This window comes from Phyllostomus discolor, chromosome 8, assembly GCF_004126475.2.
Source record: "Phyllostomus discolor isolate MPI-MPIP mPhyDis1 chromosome 8, mPhyDis1.pri.v3, whole genome shotgun sequence".
Classification (NCBI taxonomy): Eukaryota; Metazoa; Chordata; class Mammalia; order Chiroptera; family Phyllostomidae; genus Phyllostomus; species Phyllostomus discolor.
Window position 1 is genome coordinate 96,504,202 of NC_040910.2, and position 20,720 is coordinate 96,524,921.

Consider the following 20,720-nt stretch of genomic DNA (forward strand, 5'->3'; position numbering starts at 1 on the left):
CCTGACTGGGAATCGAACTGCGATCCGTTGGTCACAGGCCCGCGCTCAATCCACTGAGCTACACCAGCCAGGACTAATAGTTATATATTTATATGTTAATAAAAGCAATCAGCACAGTGCCTGGTACACAGCAAACACCCAATTAGCGACAGACGCTATTTTAAACAGTATTTACTGTACTATCATTAAATATTATTTTAATGGGGTGCTAGTTCCTTCCAACTTTCATATATATATATATATATATATATATATATATATACACATGAGCTATACTATAAAAAATGCCCAATGTTAAACAATATTAAACTTTAAAACCACTGTGTGATATGGAAGCCCACAGCATTGAACACTGCAGCAGCGCTGCTTGACGGGCCTTCATGCGCCATTTTACCACCCTGTGAGCTCTCCTTATTTTGTTTTATTTATTTTACTTTGAGATATATTTTGTTGTACAAGTATATTGTGCCTCCTTAGGAAGTAGGAGGAGGAACAAAAGACAAGCGAATGGGGCAGACGGAAAGGAGGAGGAAAGAGCAAGGCCCAGAGTATTCCAGAAGATCCTACCTGCCTATGCCTTGTCTCTTACCGCCGCCTTCAGAGAAAACCTCGCCTTCCCTCCACTCACCGTCCTGAACGGGCACCAAGCCTCCCACACGGCCCTTGCTCACTCCCTACAACATGCACGAGCCGTAACTGGCTACGGCTGGAGATATCGAGTCCGAGCAATCACATGACCTCTCAGTGTCCACATGCGCCGTGACAGAGGGTGAGTAGGACTGCCACGGGGCCATTAAGGGAGGACATTATGGGCGCTGATGTAGGTAAAACACATTAACCTGTAGAGAAAGCCAGGCTATAAGCTGCAGCTCCACTGACATCATAAAAAGTAAAGAGGCCTCCGTAATGGAACCAATATTACAGCCATTGATATAAATTACACCTCAGAACAGGGGGAAGGGGGTGGGATGTAAAAATGGAACAAGTTCAAACTTCTTTTATTGTAATAGTCTCCAGTTGAGCATAATCACCAAAGCTACAGTGCGATACGATTGCCAGAACTAGACAAACATCTGTGAGATGGATTCATCTCAGAGGGGAGGCCAACAGCTTGTTATCATTAAAGCGGCGATGCTCGCTCTGCGATTGAACTGCAGGCCGCCTTGTTACTGTGTTTGCGGAGGCAATTGTACCAGATGTTGGCAACTATCTTCAGATAGATGACAGGCACCTGCTGTGGGGGAAATTCAGCTCCTCATTGGCCTTCCTGATTTGGGGGCAGGGAGGGAGGAGGGGCAAAAAGGAGGGACCCCTCCAGACACCCCACAGTGAGGCTCTAACCAAAAGTGACCAAGAGAGTGGGAGAAGCTTGCCAGATGGGAGCCCACCCATCTGCTCCAGCTCAGCTCCTTACGCCAAAGGCCTACGAAGAGTCCACAAGCTGCTGGAGGGAAGATGGAGAAATTGAGGAGGCATCTAATTCAGGCAGGAGAAGCCCAGAGCTCAGCCCGATCAAGTCCCTCCACAGGTTGCTCTTGGTAACGGTATCCCAGCCTCTTCGAGAGATCCTAAATTTGAAACATGGCTATGGATGTTAATCATCATTAAAAGGCAAACAGGCAATTTTCAAACCATGTCATGCTGACTCAGATGGAGACAAAGGCTCTGGAAGGGGGGAAAGCAGCAACAAGCGAGATAAATACCACCCATGCCACCACGGACAAATAAAAATCATGAGAGGCCATAATTCACTTTTCAAAGTGCCCCGAACGTCAGCCGCTAGTGACTAGGCGGAAGTGATTCACTCCTAAGTTGGTGGGGCTGACCCAGATCCACCTTGCTGCGGGTGGCCCAGCAGAAAGACACCGACAAAGCACAATCGCAGATATCCAAGACCCTGAAAATGCACCCTGGCTCCTTGTAGGTGGAGGGTGGTCGGTCAACAGAGCCCCTGAGGACTCGGGAGAGGGGCTCAGTCCTGGAGCGCTGATGTTCTGGTGATGAGCTCAGGTTAAATCACGTGCTAAACGCGGCCCCTCAGCCCAAATCAGGGCGCATTTCTGAACACGTGGTAATTCTCCTTCCTCTCACATCATCTAAGTTGGGCCAGGACACCTCAACCTTGACTCATTCTTACTACACTGACTTATTGCTGGGGCAGGGACAGCAGGTACTGACAAGTGCCCTCAGAGAGAGGCAGCCACGGGGCCTTGGTGGCGGAGCCCAGCCAGGACCCAGGGTGTCCTGGGAGAAGGGACCGGGGTCCTGGTGTTAGTCTTATACTTCAGCATTCTCATTTGTGAAAAGGTCTCCAATGCCTCTCCCAGGTCCAGATGGCTCAGAGACCCAGCCTGTTCTAATCACAGCCAAAGAAACTAAATGGCTGGGTCCAGATAGCCGAAAAATGTAATAGACGTGAAATTCTAAGTTTCCCACATCTACCGCTGGCCCAGTCTGCGCTTACTCTAATATTTTGCCAAAAAACACAATGAAACATGCCTCTTTAGCCTGTAATTAAGGTTGCTTCATGTCCTTAACCAGTTAAGAACTTCTTTGCTGTTAAAAAAAAAAAAAAAAAAAGGAAACTAACCCATACTTCAAAGTTCCTAGGATAGAAATGACAAATTTTCAGAGAAACACTTACTAGAGAATACAGAAATCAAGGCATCAATTTAATTTCACACTCTACCTGCCTTGGACTAATTTGTGTAAATTACATTTCATACTAAGAACCTCAGCCCACGTGACTACAATGGAGAAATAAGCAGCTTGCATCAAATTGGGGTTTTCAGGTATAAATATATAGCTCTTTTTAGTGTGAGAATGTTTAGCTGAAATTTCAATGCAGGTTTTATATAAAAATTTCCAAGTGTTAATTTCCACATTTTCATCAACACATCAATGTCGCTGGGTTTTTAACAGACCTAAGGAGTGCAAATTAATCTACATGGATCTGTGTGTTTTTCCCCTTCTTTCAGAAACACGATTATGAGCACATCCTCAGCTCACGGGTGTGAGTGAGCAGAGTGAAGCATCCGCTGTATGAAGCTGCACGGAAGTTTCCACTTTGGCCTTCCACGTCCAGGAATGTGGTCAGGCAAGTGATGCACGACGAGCAAGCCTTTGCACACGCACCTCCAGTGGAGTCCTCTAGCTGTGTCTGTCACAGCCACACAGAGCACCTGTCACGGAGCAGCAGCGCCCAGTCGCCCAGGAAGAAGCAGGACCCCAGGATCGCTCCTCATCTGCCGGCTGTAACGTTCCCTGCACGCTCTGTTTCTACAGCTGCCTTATGTTTGAGGCTGCTCACTCTGAAGACCTTTCCCAAACGGATGGGAGGGGCTGGAGGAGACCACACAATGTACCTTTCGGAAGCCTGTCTACAATAAACGGGCCATACTTCCCAACAGGTATTAATACTCGTGTGCCCCCCAAGTCACAGCCAAAGAAACCTCTCTGAGGTTCTCCAGCACTGAAAACACAGTGTCCACCACCCCACCCATGGGTCAAACCAACTAACTTGGCTTATAGCTTCTGGTGAGATCGAAGGGTAAGATCTCAGAGCAACTTCAGACTTGGCAAGAAGAAGAAAGTCTTCAAAATCTTGGGGAATATCCTCAGCAGGTAGTATCTTTGGGCAGGGTGAATGTAGGCATCCAACTTGAACTCTGCTCCCCCCTCTGCTCTTCAGCTGATAACAAAGTCAAACTCATTCTTTCAATGGGCACAGGCAGGGCTGTCATATCCAGAGGCAAGACACACTGTGGGCTTCCTCCCACCCTCCACGCCAACTCAGATGAGACCCAGAACCCAAGCACCTCTTCCGTTGGTGCTGAGGCAAATGAAGGCATGGCCATCTGTCAAAGCCTACCATGGGGAACAGGCAAGGCGGCAGACGTAGAGCATGAGAGAGGCACAAAGGAGGCACTCAAAGAAGCCACTACCATCGCTACCCATCAGTGATGGCTGGCACACCTGCAATTCTGCTTACCGGCATCTCCACCCCAACTGTAGGCCCCTGGCAGCAGGGACCCTGCCTCATTGATCTCTATGACACCATCAAAGTGTCGAATACCTAGCAAGCACTCAAGAATTGGGTTGCTGTATGAATGAACAGCTGAACAAGCATAACCACCCCCATGGCCTGTCCACAACAGCTGACGAAGACCTCTTTCTTGCCCTTCCAGCTGGTCCCATGGCCCCGAGGCACCCAGGGTCTTGACTGGTCCTGCATCCCTAGAGCTCCTGAATGCACTGTCCAGCCTTGCGAGAACTTGCCCCTTGTCTGGCGGTCTCTTGGGCCTACGAGGCAGACCAGCTTCTTTGAAGAGGCTAGGAGGAATCAGCCTCGGGCACCCCCAAAAAGGCAACTAAAATCTGAGGAGCTCTGTGAGGGTGTGGCGTTCAATGAAATGTGACCAGACATGCCCTTGTCAAGAAGGTATGCTACCGACAGTTACTAGAAAATTCCCAGTCCTTGAGAAGGCAGAAACTGCTATCAAGCAGGCCTTTTGAAACAACTTGCAAGTGAATTACAGCAGCTACTTCCTATGGGAGGGGAAATTATTTTAGGCGGCTTTCCAGTCCCATGTGCTCCTTTAATCTGAATCAGATGCAAGAAATATTTATTGAGGGTGGAAGTCTTCCCCATAGGTGTGTTTTAAGTGCGGGTGTGCCGGAGCACTCCCGTTAGCCCTAGAAAGCTGCTTTAAAAGAACACTTTTAATGCACGGGCTCATTTGCTTTAAACTGATTTCTCATCGCAAACAAACAAATCCCCTACAAACATCGGCTCTCCTGCGCAGGCGGCCTCTGCTGCCAGGTTTGCACCAAGTACTTGGGGACAGCACCATTAAGATGGTGGTTTTCAATAGGAACTTGGCATTTATCATAGTGAGAGCATTATCTTCTCAACAGAAGCTGACAATTTGTCCTATTCCTCCCTTGAGAGAATCCAGTAAGATCACATTTGCTTCCCCTGCATGCTGTTTCTCCTACTACAACATTTCTTTGCCTGGAAAGAAAATATTGTGACTCCTTGCCATATTCACTTCATTAGCATAAGAGGAAAAAAAGCCAAATCCTCCCCTCAGCCTCCCCCGGCAGTAGCTCCAGCTGGGTTAAATCTAGCAGGATCTCAGATGCAGGACTTCTGTGGCTCAGGATCTGCCTGAAGGTTCCAAGGGGTGGGGGCAGAGACTGGGAAGGACTGAGAAACTAGTTCCCTAAAAACTCCAAACAGCCCGTTTGGCATATAGGAAGTGTATCATGCAGATTAAGGTAGGGCATTTGTAGAAGGGGGTGAGCCTGGTGGAAGTCAGCAGTTTGGGACTTGAGACATGGGGGGGGGGGGGGGAGGGAGAGAATGTGAAGAGCAGACTATCACTGAGCACCCATGTGGCAGACACACTGGGCAAACGTGTCTCTGAATTCTCACAAATCCCCTATAAATGAAATTGTATCCCCACTTAACATAAAAAATGAAGCTCAGGACAGTGAAATCAGTAGTGCAAAGTCACAATGCTAACCAGCAACTGGTGGCACCTGGATTCCAGCTCAGGTCTACCTGATTCCAAAGTCCAGAATCGTTCAAGCTCATCCCATGCAACCCAGATAATTCCCAAGAGCCTGGCAATACACGCCAGTGGCACTCTTCTCTTCTCTCAAGAGGGAAAAACATGTACCCACGAATGAGTTCTCTCTGTCCACAGTTGGACATCCGATTGTCAGAGATGCTCAATGTGGCTGGACCCATTTTCATTCCCTAGCCTGGCCAATCACAAAATGTCAAGTCGGGGCGGGGCGGGGGGGGGGGGGGGGTGGGGGTGGCGCTACCCAGTGCCTGCAACCTGGGAAGATCCATGCATCCAAGCCAAGATGTGTCAAAGCCCCACTGGTTTCTTAAAACCACACACACCCTACCTACTTAATGCCTCCCACTGAGCAGGTCCATAGCTTTTCTTCAACCAAAGACATACAAAAGATCAGGGGAGAAGACGACACATGAGAAGCATGTACCCCATTTTACCCTCCTTTCACTGCCCCCTCTCCGGAGCAGCTCTGCGTCTACCTGCCACACTGAGACCCGCCTGAGAATGTACCTGCTCCAGCTCCGCCCGGCCCATCTGGCCCCTCAGTCCTAGTCAGCTTTCGCTGCAGGGTGGAAATACCTCATTTATCCTGGGCCTCAGGGAAATGATGGGTTGGTTCCACATACGGAAATGCTCCAGATAACTGAATATATTCTCTTAAAGCCCCATTTTTAAAAAGGAGAGTTCATAATTTCCCCATCTGAAACCCCTTCTCCAAGGACTGGCACGGCCCTTCGCTCGAGCACAGAGGGTCCTTTCACTGTGCCACTGCTCACTAAGTGCCAACTACAGCCCAGGCGCTCGGCCAGTCCCGGTGCCATGAGGGAGCAAGCAGACCCTTGGTGGGATCTACCGTCTTCTCGGGGCAAAGAGGCTACGTGGACCTGACTTTTCTTTCTTGATAAACCGCAATTCCCTCTTTGGTACTCCCATTATGGATTCTCCCCACTCCTGGTCTGTTTTCTTCAAGACAAGTTGTAATTGCTTTATTTTTGTTATTTACTTGCTGGCTGTTGGCTAGTCCGCCCTGACTCCGCCCTAAAACTTAAGCTATGAGTAAGCAGGGGTCTTGTCTGTCTCATTCGCTGACAGGCCCTTGGCGCCTGGCTCCGGGCCTGGCACTCCGAAGGTGCCCGGGATCGGGGAAGGAGCCCGTGAAGAACCCGCGACTGAGCAGGCGGTGCCGACGAGGTGCCCCTGGGCCTCCTGGGGACGGGCAGCTGTTTCCCTGCGCTGAGTGGTCCGAACCACGCAGGACTTTTTAAGACCAAAGTCTTTTTGTTTTTATGGGTTTTCCTCCCTCTCGCTTTACATTGAGTTTATTAACATCTTCCTACCACCCTAATATTTGCTATAAATTCAAAAACCAGAAAACAAAGCTTATTAGACTCATATGTAAAGGAAAAGGAAAGGAAACTTGAATTAGGATGTGAAAAGCTCTCTCAAGAGGGTAAACAAACTCAATAAACACATTAGTGTTGTGTGTGAATATGTATGTATATATGTGTGTGTATACATGTCTATGTGTGTGTGTATATATATTAAATAAACTAAATGATATTGAGACAATTTTAAGATAGTATTCCCTACAGCCACCCCACCCCCAACACAAAAAAAATTTTAATTATTCAATTAAGTGTAAAAGTTCATGAGCAGGATCCAACCAGAAGAATTCTCTTTTGGGCCACGTCCGTTCAACGTTCTCCATCAGTGCCCGAGCAACCTGAAGTCAATTCCGCAAACTGGAGGCATCAGGGTAGCTGGGTTAAACTGGAGGCACACGCCATGGAAAGCTACACAAAACTGAATCTCCACCTTAAAGCTGAGAGGACCCAGGAGAGACTTCTCATTTGCATTATCCCCATGGTGAGCCCACCAGGAGGGCAGATGAGGGCAGACGGGACGTGGAATGCGTGTGTGTCAGGGCTCCTGCAGGACGGGACTGGAGAGGCAACTCTAGGGGCTGAAATCTGGATCTCAGAGAATAAGTAACAGCAGCTGATGTTTCCAGTGTTTCACTGAGTACCTCGTTGCTTAGCAGGATGCTAAGAACTACAGCTGATCCTTGAACAACGTAGAGGTGAGGGGCGCTGACCACCCCCCAAACCCTGCAGTCCAAAATCTGCCTGTACCTCGTGACTCCCCAAAACTTAACACGGTCATCCCTCAGCATCCAAGGGAAACCGGTTCCAAGACCCCAGCAAACACCCAAATCCGAGGATGCTCCAGCCCCTTATATGAAACAGCGTAAATCAGTGCACGTCGTCGGTGGGTCCTCAGCATCTGGACTCCCAACGGCAGGTCGAAAGTACCCCTTTTGATCCATGGCTGGTTGAATATGAGAATGTGAAACCCAGGGATATGGAGCGCCAACTGTACTTTCATCCAAAAAGACCCACGAATAACGACCTACACAATTCAAACCCTTGTTGTTTGGGAGTCAACCATGCATACCATACATATGCATTCTTTCATCTCATTGTCATGAAAATCCCAACTGATTAAGTACCACCTTCATCCCTATTCTGCAGGTAAAGAAACTGAGGTAGAAAGAAGTTAAATAACCCGCCCAATGCCACAGAGCTAGTAAATGGATAAGCTGGATTTGACACCAGAACATTAAAAAATCTATCCCGTTATTGTCAGGCAACATCTAAACCAGGGGACGGCAAACAGCAGCTGAGGGCCACTCCAGCAGCTTTCTGCTTTTGCGAATAAAGTTGTGCTAGAACGCACCCACAACATTTCACTGTCATCCTGTCTGTGGCTGCTGGCCTGTTATAAGAGCAGAGCTGAATGCTGTGAGAGACCCCCCTGAACCACAAAAACTGAAAACAGTTATGATCTGGCCCTCTGCAAAAAAAGCACACCAGCCCCTACCCTAAACAGTAGTGACTCTCACCATTTCTCCCCAAGAACTCCTAATGCCCGATAAATCACGGGGCAGCCCAGAATGATGGGAGACAGGGGCCAATGCGGCCGGCAGCTATCCTGAAATGTCGCCAGGCCTCATGGTTTTTCTAAACAATTGCACACATTTTGTATTCTGTGCCATAATATTTGTTCTAATATAATAAGTTTTAAACAATCACAAAGTCACAGTTTCCTGGCAAATGCGCCACGCCAACCCCATGGCGCTACACCCTACGGCTGGTCGGGACGCCCCGCATGCCGCAGGGAGGGGCCCAGCCCGAGCAGCTCTGCTGCAGCAGCGAAGTGAGGACTTCTCACCGGTGGTCAGGACCCGCACCTGGCAGCCACTGCCACCCTGAAGGCCAGCCAGTCTTTTCTGCTCTCCCAGCCTTCCTTCCCTAGCTGGAAGAGGGGCACAATCCTCCCACCAACATCAAACAAAGACCCAGGAACTGTCTGGGCAAACAGGAATCTCTGAGCGGGAACCCAGATGTCGGCTGAGTTGGAAGGGAGGGCTATGACGTCAACAAGTCCTTCTTCTGGCCTTTAAAACACACCTATCGATAAAGGAAATGGGGCGGTCTTTTTCAAAGATAAAAAGCCGAAATGTTTTTTTTTTCCCCCCCACATCAGAGAACCGGCAAGCTCCCTGGAAAACTCCAGCACTTACCTCCCCAGGTCTGCCTGACCGCCACTCCCCAGGAAGGCTGGGAATCAGATCGGGGCAGGCTGCCTTTGATCAGCGTTCCACACTCCTATTTCCGTTCCAGTGAGAAGTACCTTGTTTTTTTCTTCTCTAAACACCAACATTCCTCAAACAATAAGCAAGTCTGAAAATATTTACCACTGCCACCAATTATAATAGACCGTGAGCGACCTCAACAACCAAAAAACTCTAATTTACAACTAATTCACTTCCACAAATTACATCTTCTGCGACAGACCACCTAAAAACGATTTCCTGTAAACAAACCACTCTGCTGGGTTTTTAGCCTAATTAAGTCTTTGCTTTGCCCTTTGACTACAAGAAGCTCACTTTTTGCTACCTGGGGCAGACCTTTTTAATTTTCAAGAGACACAGAAGTAATCCCCAAGTAAAAGCCCAAAGTGGTCCTACACTGGCCCCAGGACAACAGGTCTGTTTGTCTGTCTGTCCTGCCTTCCCCGGGGCCGCTGGCTGTGTCAACACTCACTGGCCCGTGCGGGGGCAGGTTCTGTGCTGCCTCCTGCCCCCAGTGGCCGAGTTCAGTCAGGAAGACAGACAGTAAATAGCATGAAGTGAGTGTTCTACAATACACAGGAAGGGGTATTTAAATCAGCCTGGAGGTTTCACCGGCTTTAGAGATTAAGTGTCTTCACTTTTCCCACCTCCTGTTTCTTGAAGGTGGTTTGCAAGTCCGAGGTCCTGGAAAGCCCTTAGCCCTAAGAAAATCAGAACCACTGGTCACCCAACCTTCCCCCCAACCCCACCAGGCTTTTCCCCCTGCAGTCAGGAATCGGTCCACAGTGCCTGTTTTCCTGCTGTGTGTTGCGACCATTTGCCTCCCCCCACCTTCCTCAGCACTTGCAACAAGTCCTAATCAACCTTTCACAGTAACAGTCCCTCCACCCAGATTCTTCCATCCTGGAAACATCCTTGTCACACAAATGTCCCACGAGAAAGAAAGGACCATCACCCAGGCTGCAGAAGGTATGTGGACTTGACGCAAATCAAATCCCACTCTGCCAGGAACTCGATGCTAGGAAGACAAAACAGAGTGAAGAAAAATGGACATACAAATTCAATCTATCAAATCTCCTATTTATTTTATGCAAAGTTTTTCTAGTGCTTATTAATGCCAGCTTTCCCTCTACCATTTAATCTCTGCTTCCATTTCATTCTTGGAGGCCTGTGATTATTCTAATTCAGCATTTGGATGACTTCATTTCCGCTCAAGTACACCCAGGTCAACTTGGAGAGAAAAGAAAGAGGAGGAGAAGAAAAATAATCAGCTAAAAGCTATTAAATATCAGCCGTGTGCCTCATGATTGGTTTTAAAGGCAGTGGTGAGGTTAGCAACAGTCAGAAACTCAACCCTTCTGCCTCTTCCTGCATATTAACATCCTTCTGGGGCTCTCCCTGTCATGGCTTCAATGTAAATAAAGGACCGGTTGGCAGCCCACTTTTAGCTAATTCACAAATACCAAGTCTGAATATACAGAGCTGTAAAAATTTAGGGGGTGGTAACTTGACAAATCCGGCCATTCTGCAGAGAGACTAATTCTCCGAGGACAAAAGGAAGGGGAAAAAAGGAGAAGAAGAAAAAAGAAAAAAGAAAAGCATACACGACCCATGTAATGGGGTGTCCTATTGAAGGGGTGAGGGGACGGGCAGGAATCTCCATATCAATGTTCACTCCACAAAACAATGGAATTCGATTTCTATGCCAAGTCTAAATGAACTGTGCTTTCTCTTCCCTAAGAACCACTCCTTGCACCCACTGGCACAAGCTTGAACCGTGATTTCTCAGACACTTTCAGTTCCCACTGAAGTACATCCAGGGGAAGAAAGGCTTTCTTTCTCATGCAAACAACTCCATTGTGAGTGACGTCCTCAGAGGCTGCCAGGAGGGCTCTGGGAAGGTGAGCTGGTGCAAGCAGGCAAGCGCTTCACAGCCCCTCCTCTCTCCCTCTCCCAGGCTCCTTAACTGCTTCCTGCCCAAGGGCTCCCTGGCCTTCCCCTGCAGGGCCTCCTAGAAAAACGAAATAAAGCTAAACCACACTGGGAAACACAGTTAAGCAGCAAAGCCGGAGGAAGGTGGGGCCTTTTTCTGCTACCTACTCTGAGTATGACCGTGGCATCTGATTCACATAATCTCAAAGTTTTCCCAGCTTGCTCCCCGGAAGGCATCCTATTTTCCTACTTGTATTTTTTTTTAAAACACGTTAACAGAGCAATAATAATGTCCGATGCACTTGCTTAACGACAGCTGGCTATATTTTATACGCTAAAAGGGAAATGGGAAGTTTTCCTAGAAGCCCACTAATCTATTTCAGGAGTTCCTTTTTATGGCAAAAATAAAAAGAGGCGGGGGTGGGGGGGGGGGTGATTCCAGAGAAGTGAGGCTGGGGTGCTCAGTCTGTTTCTAACTCCCCTCCCTCCGCCACAGAGGTCGGTCTGTGGAGGAAGAAGTTCACCAGGAAAACACGAAGTTGTTTGGCAGGAAGGTTTACCTGCACGGCCGGGGGATCAGGTTACTCGTGGGGGAACTGCCTTCGGGCTAGCTGCCACCTGGCCCAGAAGGCTGAGACCAGCCGAGGAGGCAGGCTCCTCCCGTTTGCTAGCTGAGAAGTTTTGCACTCGGCAGCTCTGCCAGGGGTCAGAGGGCAAACAAAGTCCCCTCCCCCGTATGACACACTTCCGAAGGCAGAGACTGACACAAACCAGACAGAGAATTAATAAAACATGAGGACAGTGTTGGCCTTGTTCTGGGCTATTACAGGAAGAAAATTTAAACACAAAAGTAGCCTTCAGCCTGGCCAGCCCGGAAGGGGAGAGGCAAAAGGTCCTTCCTGGTCCACTCTACAGTCATAATTCAAGGTCTGAAGGACATCAAGGCCTCGGGGTGAGGGCGAACAGATGACAGGCGGGGCGCAGGCACGCCGGCCACGTCCCAGTCGGGCCACCTGTACCAACCACTTCAGAAGACAAACGCTTCGCGGGAGCTTTGATGCCCACGAAGGACAGGCAGGACTTTTGTTTCCCGGGTCTGATCCCAGGGAACCACGCAGTGCGGAGCTCTGTTGCTCTACAAAACACCTTCCGAAGCAACAGAGGTGTACCTCAGGATCACAGGAAGATGGTAACTCGCTTATTTATTTTCTCGCGCATCTCTAGCCTTCTGCGTTTCAAAGGCTTTCTCCTGTTTTTATTCTGGATCTTCCTCTCCTTACACGCATGGTATCAAAAGGAGGATCTGAGCGGCGGCCGCCGACGCCGCCACTGTACCTGTGCGTGGACCCTGGAGCGGAGCACGACAGGTGGCAAACGCTGCCTCACAGGGCAGTCCCCCGCACGAGCGGAATAAATAAGACCTCATTATCCTGAAAAGCCAATTCATTCTGGCTTTCGACTCTTCTCTTCCGAAAAGCCTTCTCGCACTAGTCTCTGTAGCTGAAGTTAACTTTTCTGGGCTCGCACACAACCTCGACCCAACAAAAAGACTTCAAGGCCCCCTCTCACCTCGTTTCCACCAGGCTCCCCTTTGGTGAGACCTAAAGAGCCGTAACTCCCTAAACCGTTTCCTTTAAGGCCCTATTTTCCCATCCCCCGCAAGGAGGGGCTGGCCCAGGAAGGGGTTAAAGCCCTCCTGTCAAACCACAAATTCGGGCACTGGCCCAGAAGGGACATGGGAACCAGGGCAGCCGAGTGATAAAGGCCGGATTGTAGCAGCCCACTGAATTGGAAATGACTTGTAGGCCTAATGAAACAGAACTTTGGCAGTAAAACAGAATGAAAGGAATGAGACAATAAAAGGCTGGAACAAAGGGTGCAGAGTCGTTTCAGCTTAGCAAAATAAGCTCACTTTGTTGGTGGGGAAAGCCAAAGCCGATTAGGATAAACCAATGACTAAGCGTAAGTCTTCCAAACTAATTACACAGTTCAGCATGTGAAGCATAATTGGAAGCCTCCAGATGCGGGCTGCTCCGCTTTCGCAGGAGTTACGTAAAGTGAGAACGGCCTCTCGAGCCCGGCACCGGGTGGCCCTAACATTGAGGTGAGCAGCGGAAAGGTGCGGGACTGCTCCATCCGAGGGAAGCCGAGAATCCATCACGTGCAAAGGCCTCTGTTTGATCTCCAAAATCCTATAAGTGAGAATATAAGAAACCAGCACTTGAAGGAGGGGCCTACGGGGTGGGGAGGAGGAAACCCGTGTGCAGGGACTTCCTTTGATCCGGGGCTTTTTAATTACCGAGCCAGGCTGCTCAGGGTGGGATGCGGGGAGAAGAGAGGAGCAGAGGCCGAGGCGTCGCCAGGGTCTGTGTGTGCGTGCCTAGAGCATCCTTCATGTGCCGTTTTTGGGAAATGGGCTATATACGTCATTCCTGTACATAGGAAATCAAGAGCACAGATAATGTCCACCAGGAAACCTGGAGCAGTAAAATAAATGACCATGTATGGACAGTCTTGACGAATGAACAGAACCTGCTCCCTGGGTGTGCGGGGCTGCTGGTGGGAAAGTGGGAAGTGCGGTCCGACGAACAGCAGAAAGAGGTGAGGGCAACACGGCACAAACACGAGTGACACCCGCGCTCCACCCAGCCTGGGCCGTGTGATCTTGGACAATCATCGACCTTTCTCAACATCAGTGCTGTCATCCATAGGACAGATGTTCTACCCACCTTGCCTCACAGCCTTGAGAATCAAGTTTTTTTAATGCACTAAAAAGCTTAGCACAAAGCACGCGCCCCTCTAATTCAGAAATATCAACTCAAGGAATCTTCCTAGTACGAGCTGAATTTCACAAATTCTGAGTCTTCTTCATCAATGTAGATCTAGCGCGTGTACTAGGGAGTGGGAAACACTCTGCAGTTTCGCTGGATCTTACTCACAGGATGAGGATTCTAGCTTACAGACAGCAGCTTTTTCCAAACAGAGGATTCACTGTCCCTGCATCTTAAGTCCAGAAATTAACTCCACCGCAGTTATGACTGTTTCTGCTTATTACATCACGCTCACTACTACTGATAACACCTCGTTTTGGTTACAGTCTACAGATAACTGAGACATCTATCTATCCAACTATGCACGTGTATTTAAACCACTTTCTAAATTATTGAATTTCCATGTTTGAAAGCAATCTTAGGAATACTTCAGTCAAGGGGCGTGGAAACTATGGCCTACCAGCCAATTGTGGCCCACCATCCATATTTGTAAATAAAGTTTTATTGAAACACAGCCACACCCAAATGTTTGCTATGGCTGCTTGCTGCTTCTCCATACAACAGCAGAAGTGAGGAGTTGTGACAGAGACTATATGCTCTGCAGAGCGAAAAACATTTACTGTCTGACCTTTACAAGTCTTCAAGTCCCTTCTCTCCAACAAAAACCTGAGGCCAGGGGAGAAATGGCTCGTGAGGTAGCTCAGTGGAGTCGCACCCATCACGAGGGCTCGGAACAACGCCTACCCTCCCTCTGTCCAAGGATGGCCCCGGAGCGGCTGGGGCTGGCCATCCCAGTGAGCCGAGTCCTTCTGCCAAGGGCCACACTGCGTGACCTCATCTTGAATATAAACAAGTCTTGATATCCCTAACAGGGGTGGGGGGTGGGTAAACCCTCTGGGAGAAAAGTTGGAGAAAAGCACAAAAGGGTTTCCAAGCCTCCAATTTGAGTTATTTAAAGCTCCCGGTGTGCTGTGCCGCACCCACTCCGCTTCCAGTAATGACAGATTTCAATGCCCTTAGCTCAGCCCGGTGATGGCAGGCTCACCCGTCTTGATTGCCACCTGAAATAAACAGTGGGAGCAGCTGCCGCCTCACGCAAGCTGAGAAGAGGGGAAGGAGAGAGACATGACAGCAAGGGAAACCCAAAAAGCGGGTAGCCAACCCTGAATGGAGACTGCAGGCAGATGGAAAGTTCTAGACTAGGAAGAAGAGGAAGTAGGGTGTGAACTCTGGCTGTTATACTGCCTTACCTGGGTGATCTCAGCCGAGACTTCGCCTCCCTGAGCCTTACTGCCCACCTTCATCGAATGGGCCAGCGATCCCGAACTCCACCGTGTAGATGGAGCAGGGTGATGTGCATGCAGGTTCCCAGACTGTCCAGGGCGCACACAGGGGGCACGATCTTTCCTTTCCTTCTGCATCCTCCCCTCCCTAAGTCCCCCTGTGGTTCTATCAGCAGCTGGAACGGCACCCAGAGTTCAGGTCCCTTTATCAGACAAGTCTAGAGAAGGAGTCTGCACCCCCCTCTGCATCCCCCATCTTTGAGGTGGCTGTGACCTTGAGCCAAAGACTTAACAATCTACAAAATGGGCAGTACCCCCACCGGCCTTCCAGGGAAGGACAGAATGACGTAATGTCAGTCAGTGGCTTGAGCCAGTATCCAACACTTAGCACACACTCAATAAATAGTAATGTCACACCTCGCTCAACGAATTCTCAGTAAACCAACTGAAAAGGGCCCTGAACAACTTTACAAAGTCAGGAGTGTGTGAAGATACTTCATTCAAGTGTGTGTGCGTAGCTGCGTGTGTCTGGCCTGGTTCCGTCTTCCGGAAAATAAGCTACTGAAGGGTAGAGTCAGTTTGTCAATTCGTTTCCTCCTTTCAAGGCTGATGGACCTCCTCTCTGCCCGCAAGGCCCAGAAGCACAGTCTCCCCTCCTTTGATCATTCTGGATTCCACTGAATTACACCAGAATCCCGAGAGGAGCTGGGCCCTGCCCAAGGGGGCACTAATGTAACACTAGCCACCAGCTAAAGCAGGACTAAGCTCTTCTAAAGACAGACCCAGGTAATAATACACAGAGCGTGTGCGTGAAACAAGCCCCCACAACACGGACAGAGAGCGTGATGGTTTCGATACATCCAAAAGCCTCCCTGGTCCTTTAATGAAACACTTGAGCAGTTTAGCCATCCCGCTGGAACTCACAAATGTTACCGCAAAACTGACTGAGTGGCTTCAGACCAGGCCAGGGCCACGCCAGGAAGACAGTCTGTGACTGCCTCCCAGACAAGGGGACGAGTGTTCTCAGTGCAGGGATCGCCGCTGCCCTGGGCCCGGCCAGAGCTCGCAGAGCCTCCCACTGCTGGCACGCTGGGTCACAACTGTGCATGCTAATGAAAGACGACGGAAAGAGGGAAAGGAAGAAGGGGAGAGAGAAAGAAACCGAGAGTCGGGAATGTGGAGAAGTGGCAAGTACAAGCCTGTCTCGAACGTGCTAACAGCCCATCTGGGCAGCATCCACTTCCCTGACACCCACAGATAGGCCCACGAGATTCCCAGGCAGGTTATGGCTCGAAAAAGAAATCCCACCTCACGTTTGCAAACACTACCCCTGGCCTGTTTTCAAGGTGGAAAGGTAGCAGAGCAGCTCGTGCTCCAGAGCCTTCCATTACTCGAGCCGGACTTGTCTCTTTTAATTATTTCCAATCTCTCTCCCTAGGCGGGGTGGGGCTGGGCAATGAACAGATCCCCCTCGGTGCTTTCAATCCATCTCTGAGAGAAGGAGGATAACACGCAGGGTCACCAACACACTCAGCTGTTTTTCAGCACCGGCCGGGATGCATCAGCCTCCGCCTGGCGATGCAGACAGGGCCCCGGGGAAGGCGGCTTTTCGTGACCGGCCTGGAAGGGCAGTTAAGTGCCATTCTGAATGCAAGGCCGGGCTGGAGGAGGCTGGTTTCTCTTTGTTGCTTGTTCTCCCATCCATGCAGAAACTGATTAATACCAGAGACCAAAAAAAAAAATCTCCATTGTGAGGCTAAATAGAGGTCAGGGCACTCTTCCCAGACAGTAGCTCACAACTGGACATACCTGGGGACAGGGTCACAGCTGCCATCGCCTTGGGCAAATGACTAAAGCACAGAACCTTCAGACTGGGCAGTGGGTACAGTGCCTTTGTGCCACCGAGACAAGCATGACTGGTCGGCAGGGGGGGGAGCGGGGGGGCATGGGTGACAGAGCTTGGAGCGGGTGCAGGGTCCTCCTGCCGGACGCGGCCCTCTGCCACGTCAGCCCTTCAGCAGGGGCTGGGGGAGGGGGTGGCGCAGGCCTGTGCAGAAGGAACCGTCTCACACCTGGCTCCCAAGACAATGTCGAAAGCTACTCAAAGATACTGGAAGCAGAAAGCGCAGACTTCCCCCTCCCCGCCAGCCTTCTGGAACACAGGCGCCAACAAGGGTCAGATCCCCACAAGCTGCCCTGTGGGGGCCTTGGGGCAACGGGCATCTGAGGAACGTGGCATCCTCAGAAGATCCCTCCCTCCAAAGCACCGGCTCCCCCACAGACTAGAAAGAGGCTGAACTGAACACAGCACTGTGGTTATGCATTCCGTCTGTCTGTCTGGCGCGCGCACACACTTCATTTCCTGACTGATCTGGGGCGTCCAGTGTTGCTCTCAGCCCGTCCCGGTGGCAGAGCCCAGGGGATAATTTTACTGCTGTCTCACAGATGTTCTGACAGGTACAGGCCCAGCATCCTTACTGAGTTTCTGTGGGCATTTGACAGGGGAGAGTTTACTGCAAAAAGCCCCAGGCAGCTCCTCTCTCAACCCATTACCCAGAAAGGCACAGAATGAAGCCCAGTGCCGACTCACAGGCCTCTAGCAGCTTCTGTGGGAGCTCCCGCCCTGTGACTCATGTCACATCCCTCCCCAGCCGCTACCACCGCCAGCTCCCAGCCCAGGCCCCATGTGGCCAGCCAATGCCAGCACCACTGTGCTCAAAGGCCACCCTGTCTGTTCCTGCAGGCACGTGGGGCGCCATGCCAACAAGGCAGGCTCTTCCATCTCAGCTCCTGCCGCATTTCACTTAAATCTTGACAGCCAAGTTCAAAGACATGGTTCCTGAAGACACAGCTGTGGCCAAGGCAGGGGCCACAGAAGCCCCTCCTCAGGGCTGATCAAGTACGCGCTTGCCACCCTCACGCGCCGCTTACCTTGCCAAACTGCTCGAAATATTGCTTTACGTCTTCCACCACCGTGTTCGCAGATAATCCGCCTACAAATATTTTCTTTGTTCTTGTGACCATCTGCAAGGAATGACAAGAGGAGGACACAGGTTAACCAGGTTATCTCAAGCGAAGCCCATCGAGATGCTGGAACACACCGCTCTCCGCCTTTCTCTAGAGAGGCGGTTGTGGACAGGCGCAGGCTGCATGGCGTGGGCCCTGCAGACGTCGCAGGGTGCCAGACAGTCAGTCTGGGCATCTGAGGCCTGTGGGCCACAACCTGAAGGCTCGAGGACCACACAGACCCAGAGTGGACCTCAGGGCCTCTTTAGCCACAATACACAGCTCCGTTCTGACATACCAGCACAGAGAGGAAAGTCGAGGGTCAGCACTATTTAAACCTGAGACATGAACAAAACAGAACAACACGCATAAAAATCTGCTGCCCAGAAAGCACCCATAGTATCTGCCCATAAGAAAATCACGCGTAATTTAAAAATACATGTGGACCGTCTACACTGAGCAGTTCTGCGTGGTGGTGTACATCTGCCAATAAGACACACACACAAACCACCCGCCAGGCTCAGCCCCCAGTCCTCCTTCCTCTTGCTCTCTCGTGATTCACCTTGCTTCTCCCTACACTCAGATGAGCCCAGGTAGTCTCCAGGTCTCCACACCCCTGTCCACATCGGTCCCTCTCCTTGGAACGCCTCTCCACGCCTAAGTCTCCCAGAGCAAACTGTGACCACCCTCCAAGGTCCAACAACCTTCTCCAGAATTCAGAATATCTACAGTGCCACCCGATCCAGACGCTGTTCTTCCCTCTTCCGAATCCGCCAACACTGTGCCCATCAGACTCTCACCAGCGCTCACTGCACCACTTTCCACCTCGTGCTGAAACCATCAACAATCCTGTCTTCCTTACTTCCTCCCCCAGAAGACAGGCTCCCAAGTCCTCTGGGCACCCCCCACCACGCCAGCCAGGCATGGGGAGCCCAGGAATGCGTGGTGGGTGCAGAAACAAAGGGGTGTGGCCGCATTTCCGAATTCCACCCGTTCCAAAGCAAAGGGAGAAGGAAGCTCAGCGCCTAAACTTTCAGGGCAGCAGAGACCACATATCTTAACATGTAGGAGCCGAGGAGAAAAAAAGAAACTAAATTTTATTCTGAAGACCTTTAGGCTATGTGGGGTTTTTTTTTTTAAGTGAAATAAAAAAGTTAGAAACCCAGTGGGTGCAGGGTCTTACCAGTTTGGTTGCACGTAATAAAAAAGCGCGTGTCTTAACTCGGGGGGAATCCACTCACAACATATACAGATGCCAAATCGTAATGTCATGTGCTGTAAATACCTTATGCTTTTATTTGTCAATTATACCTCCATAAAGCTGGAGAGAAATGTTCGATGAGAACACACATACAAAGAAAAGCATGATCGACACCCAAAAATAAGGGAATGAGACAAATCTTGGAATGCATTTTTAAAAACCCACAACGTCACCTATGTCTATTGTATGATTCAATACAAGAGACCCAGGTACAGGGGCCGTGGGTGCCTGGACCACTGTAATCACCAAGGCTCCGAACCACTTTGCTGAGAGAAAAAAACCAAGCCACCCGCCTCCAGCAGGACAGCCTCAACCGAGGGACACCTGGGGCACAGTGGTTCCTGGGAGGCTGTGCTGTGGAGGGCAAAAGGCCCTGGAAACCTGCCTCTGAGCCTCAGTCTGGGCGGGACCCTGGACAGGGCCCACCCCGAGCTCTGGGTTCTGCCCTCCGCACAGCGAGGTCCCGCCCTGGAGCTCCAGGTCCCACCCACCCCTGAAGGCTCAGGAATCTATAAGCACTCAAGGGCCACGAAGGCGGGGGTGGCTCCCAGGCTTCAAGAGCTCCTGCGTAGCTTAGTGGCTCCCGGAGGGGACATGTGCCAACGCAGCCTGCTGACGGAGCTCGAACTGGAATATCCTTGGAAAATAATGGACTTCCTGCACTATTTTAAGAGGACATTGCCCTGGCAACTTCCTGTCGGCTGGGAGAGCCGTGCAGTGGTTTGTACTTGTGTCTAAGGCTGTGATTTACTGGGTTCTGTCTCTTTCAGGTGAACGGGAGGTTAGATGATTTCACGCACGTGAGGATATTCTGTGACGATCCCACCCGTGTCCACACCACCAAGCTCCAAGAACCTCTCGTTAAGGGGTGGCATCTTCCTCTGCTCCTTATTGTGCACCTCAGTTCTTACCCATTCATTCCGTAAGCCTCCCTGGTGGACAAGGTCACCTCGCAGTGGAACGCCGGCAGGCCCTCTCCGGATTTAAATCCCGCCCCACACTCACTAATCGCCAGGTTTTACTAACCTAACTTTCCCCATGTGCTCATTCAACAGATACATTAAGTCCTGCTAGGTGCTGGACCTTCCCTTCCAATGTAATATGGAATTTAACCCACTGTAAAGCGGAGATACCATAATTAGCCTACCACACAAGGCTCCCATTAGAGATAAATTAAATGACATACACTGAAGTGCCTAGTGGGACACCAGGTAGATGCTAAATGAATGGCCACTGTAACCG

The 20,720-nt window shown here is 50.3% G+C and overlaps 1 protein-coding gene across 9 annotated transcripts in view; it reads right to left on the bottom strand.

The window, feature by feature from the left end:
- MSI2 (musashi RNA binding protein 2) overlaps positions 1–20,720 on the bottom strand; it is a 372,306-nt gene that overhangs the window by 226,871 nt on the left and 124,715 nt on the right. For 8 of the 9 annotated variants that reach the window (XM_028520391.2, XM_036033695.1, XM_036033696.1 and 5 more), the window contains one exon: positions 18,143–18,235. The exons of the other annotated variant lie outside the window; for it this stretch is intronic. In XM_028520391.2, the coding sequence (XP_028376192.1) occupies positions 18,143–18,235 (93 nt within the window). The remainder of the gene's footprint in view (positions 1–18,142; positions 18,236–20,720) is intronic. 9 annotated transcript variants of the gene reach the window in all.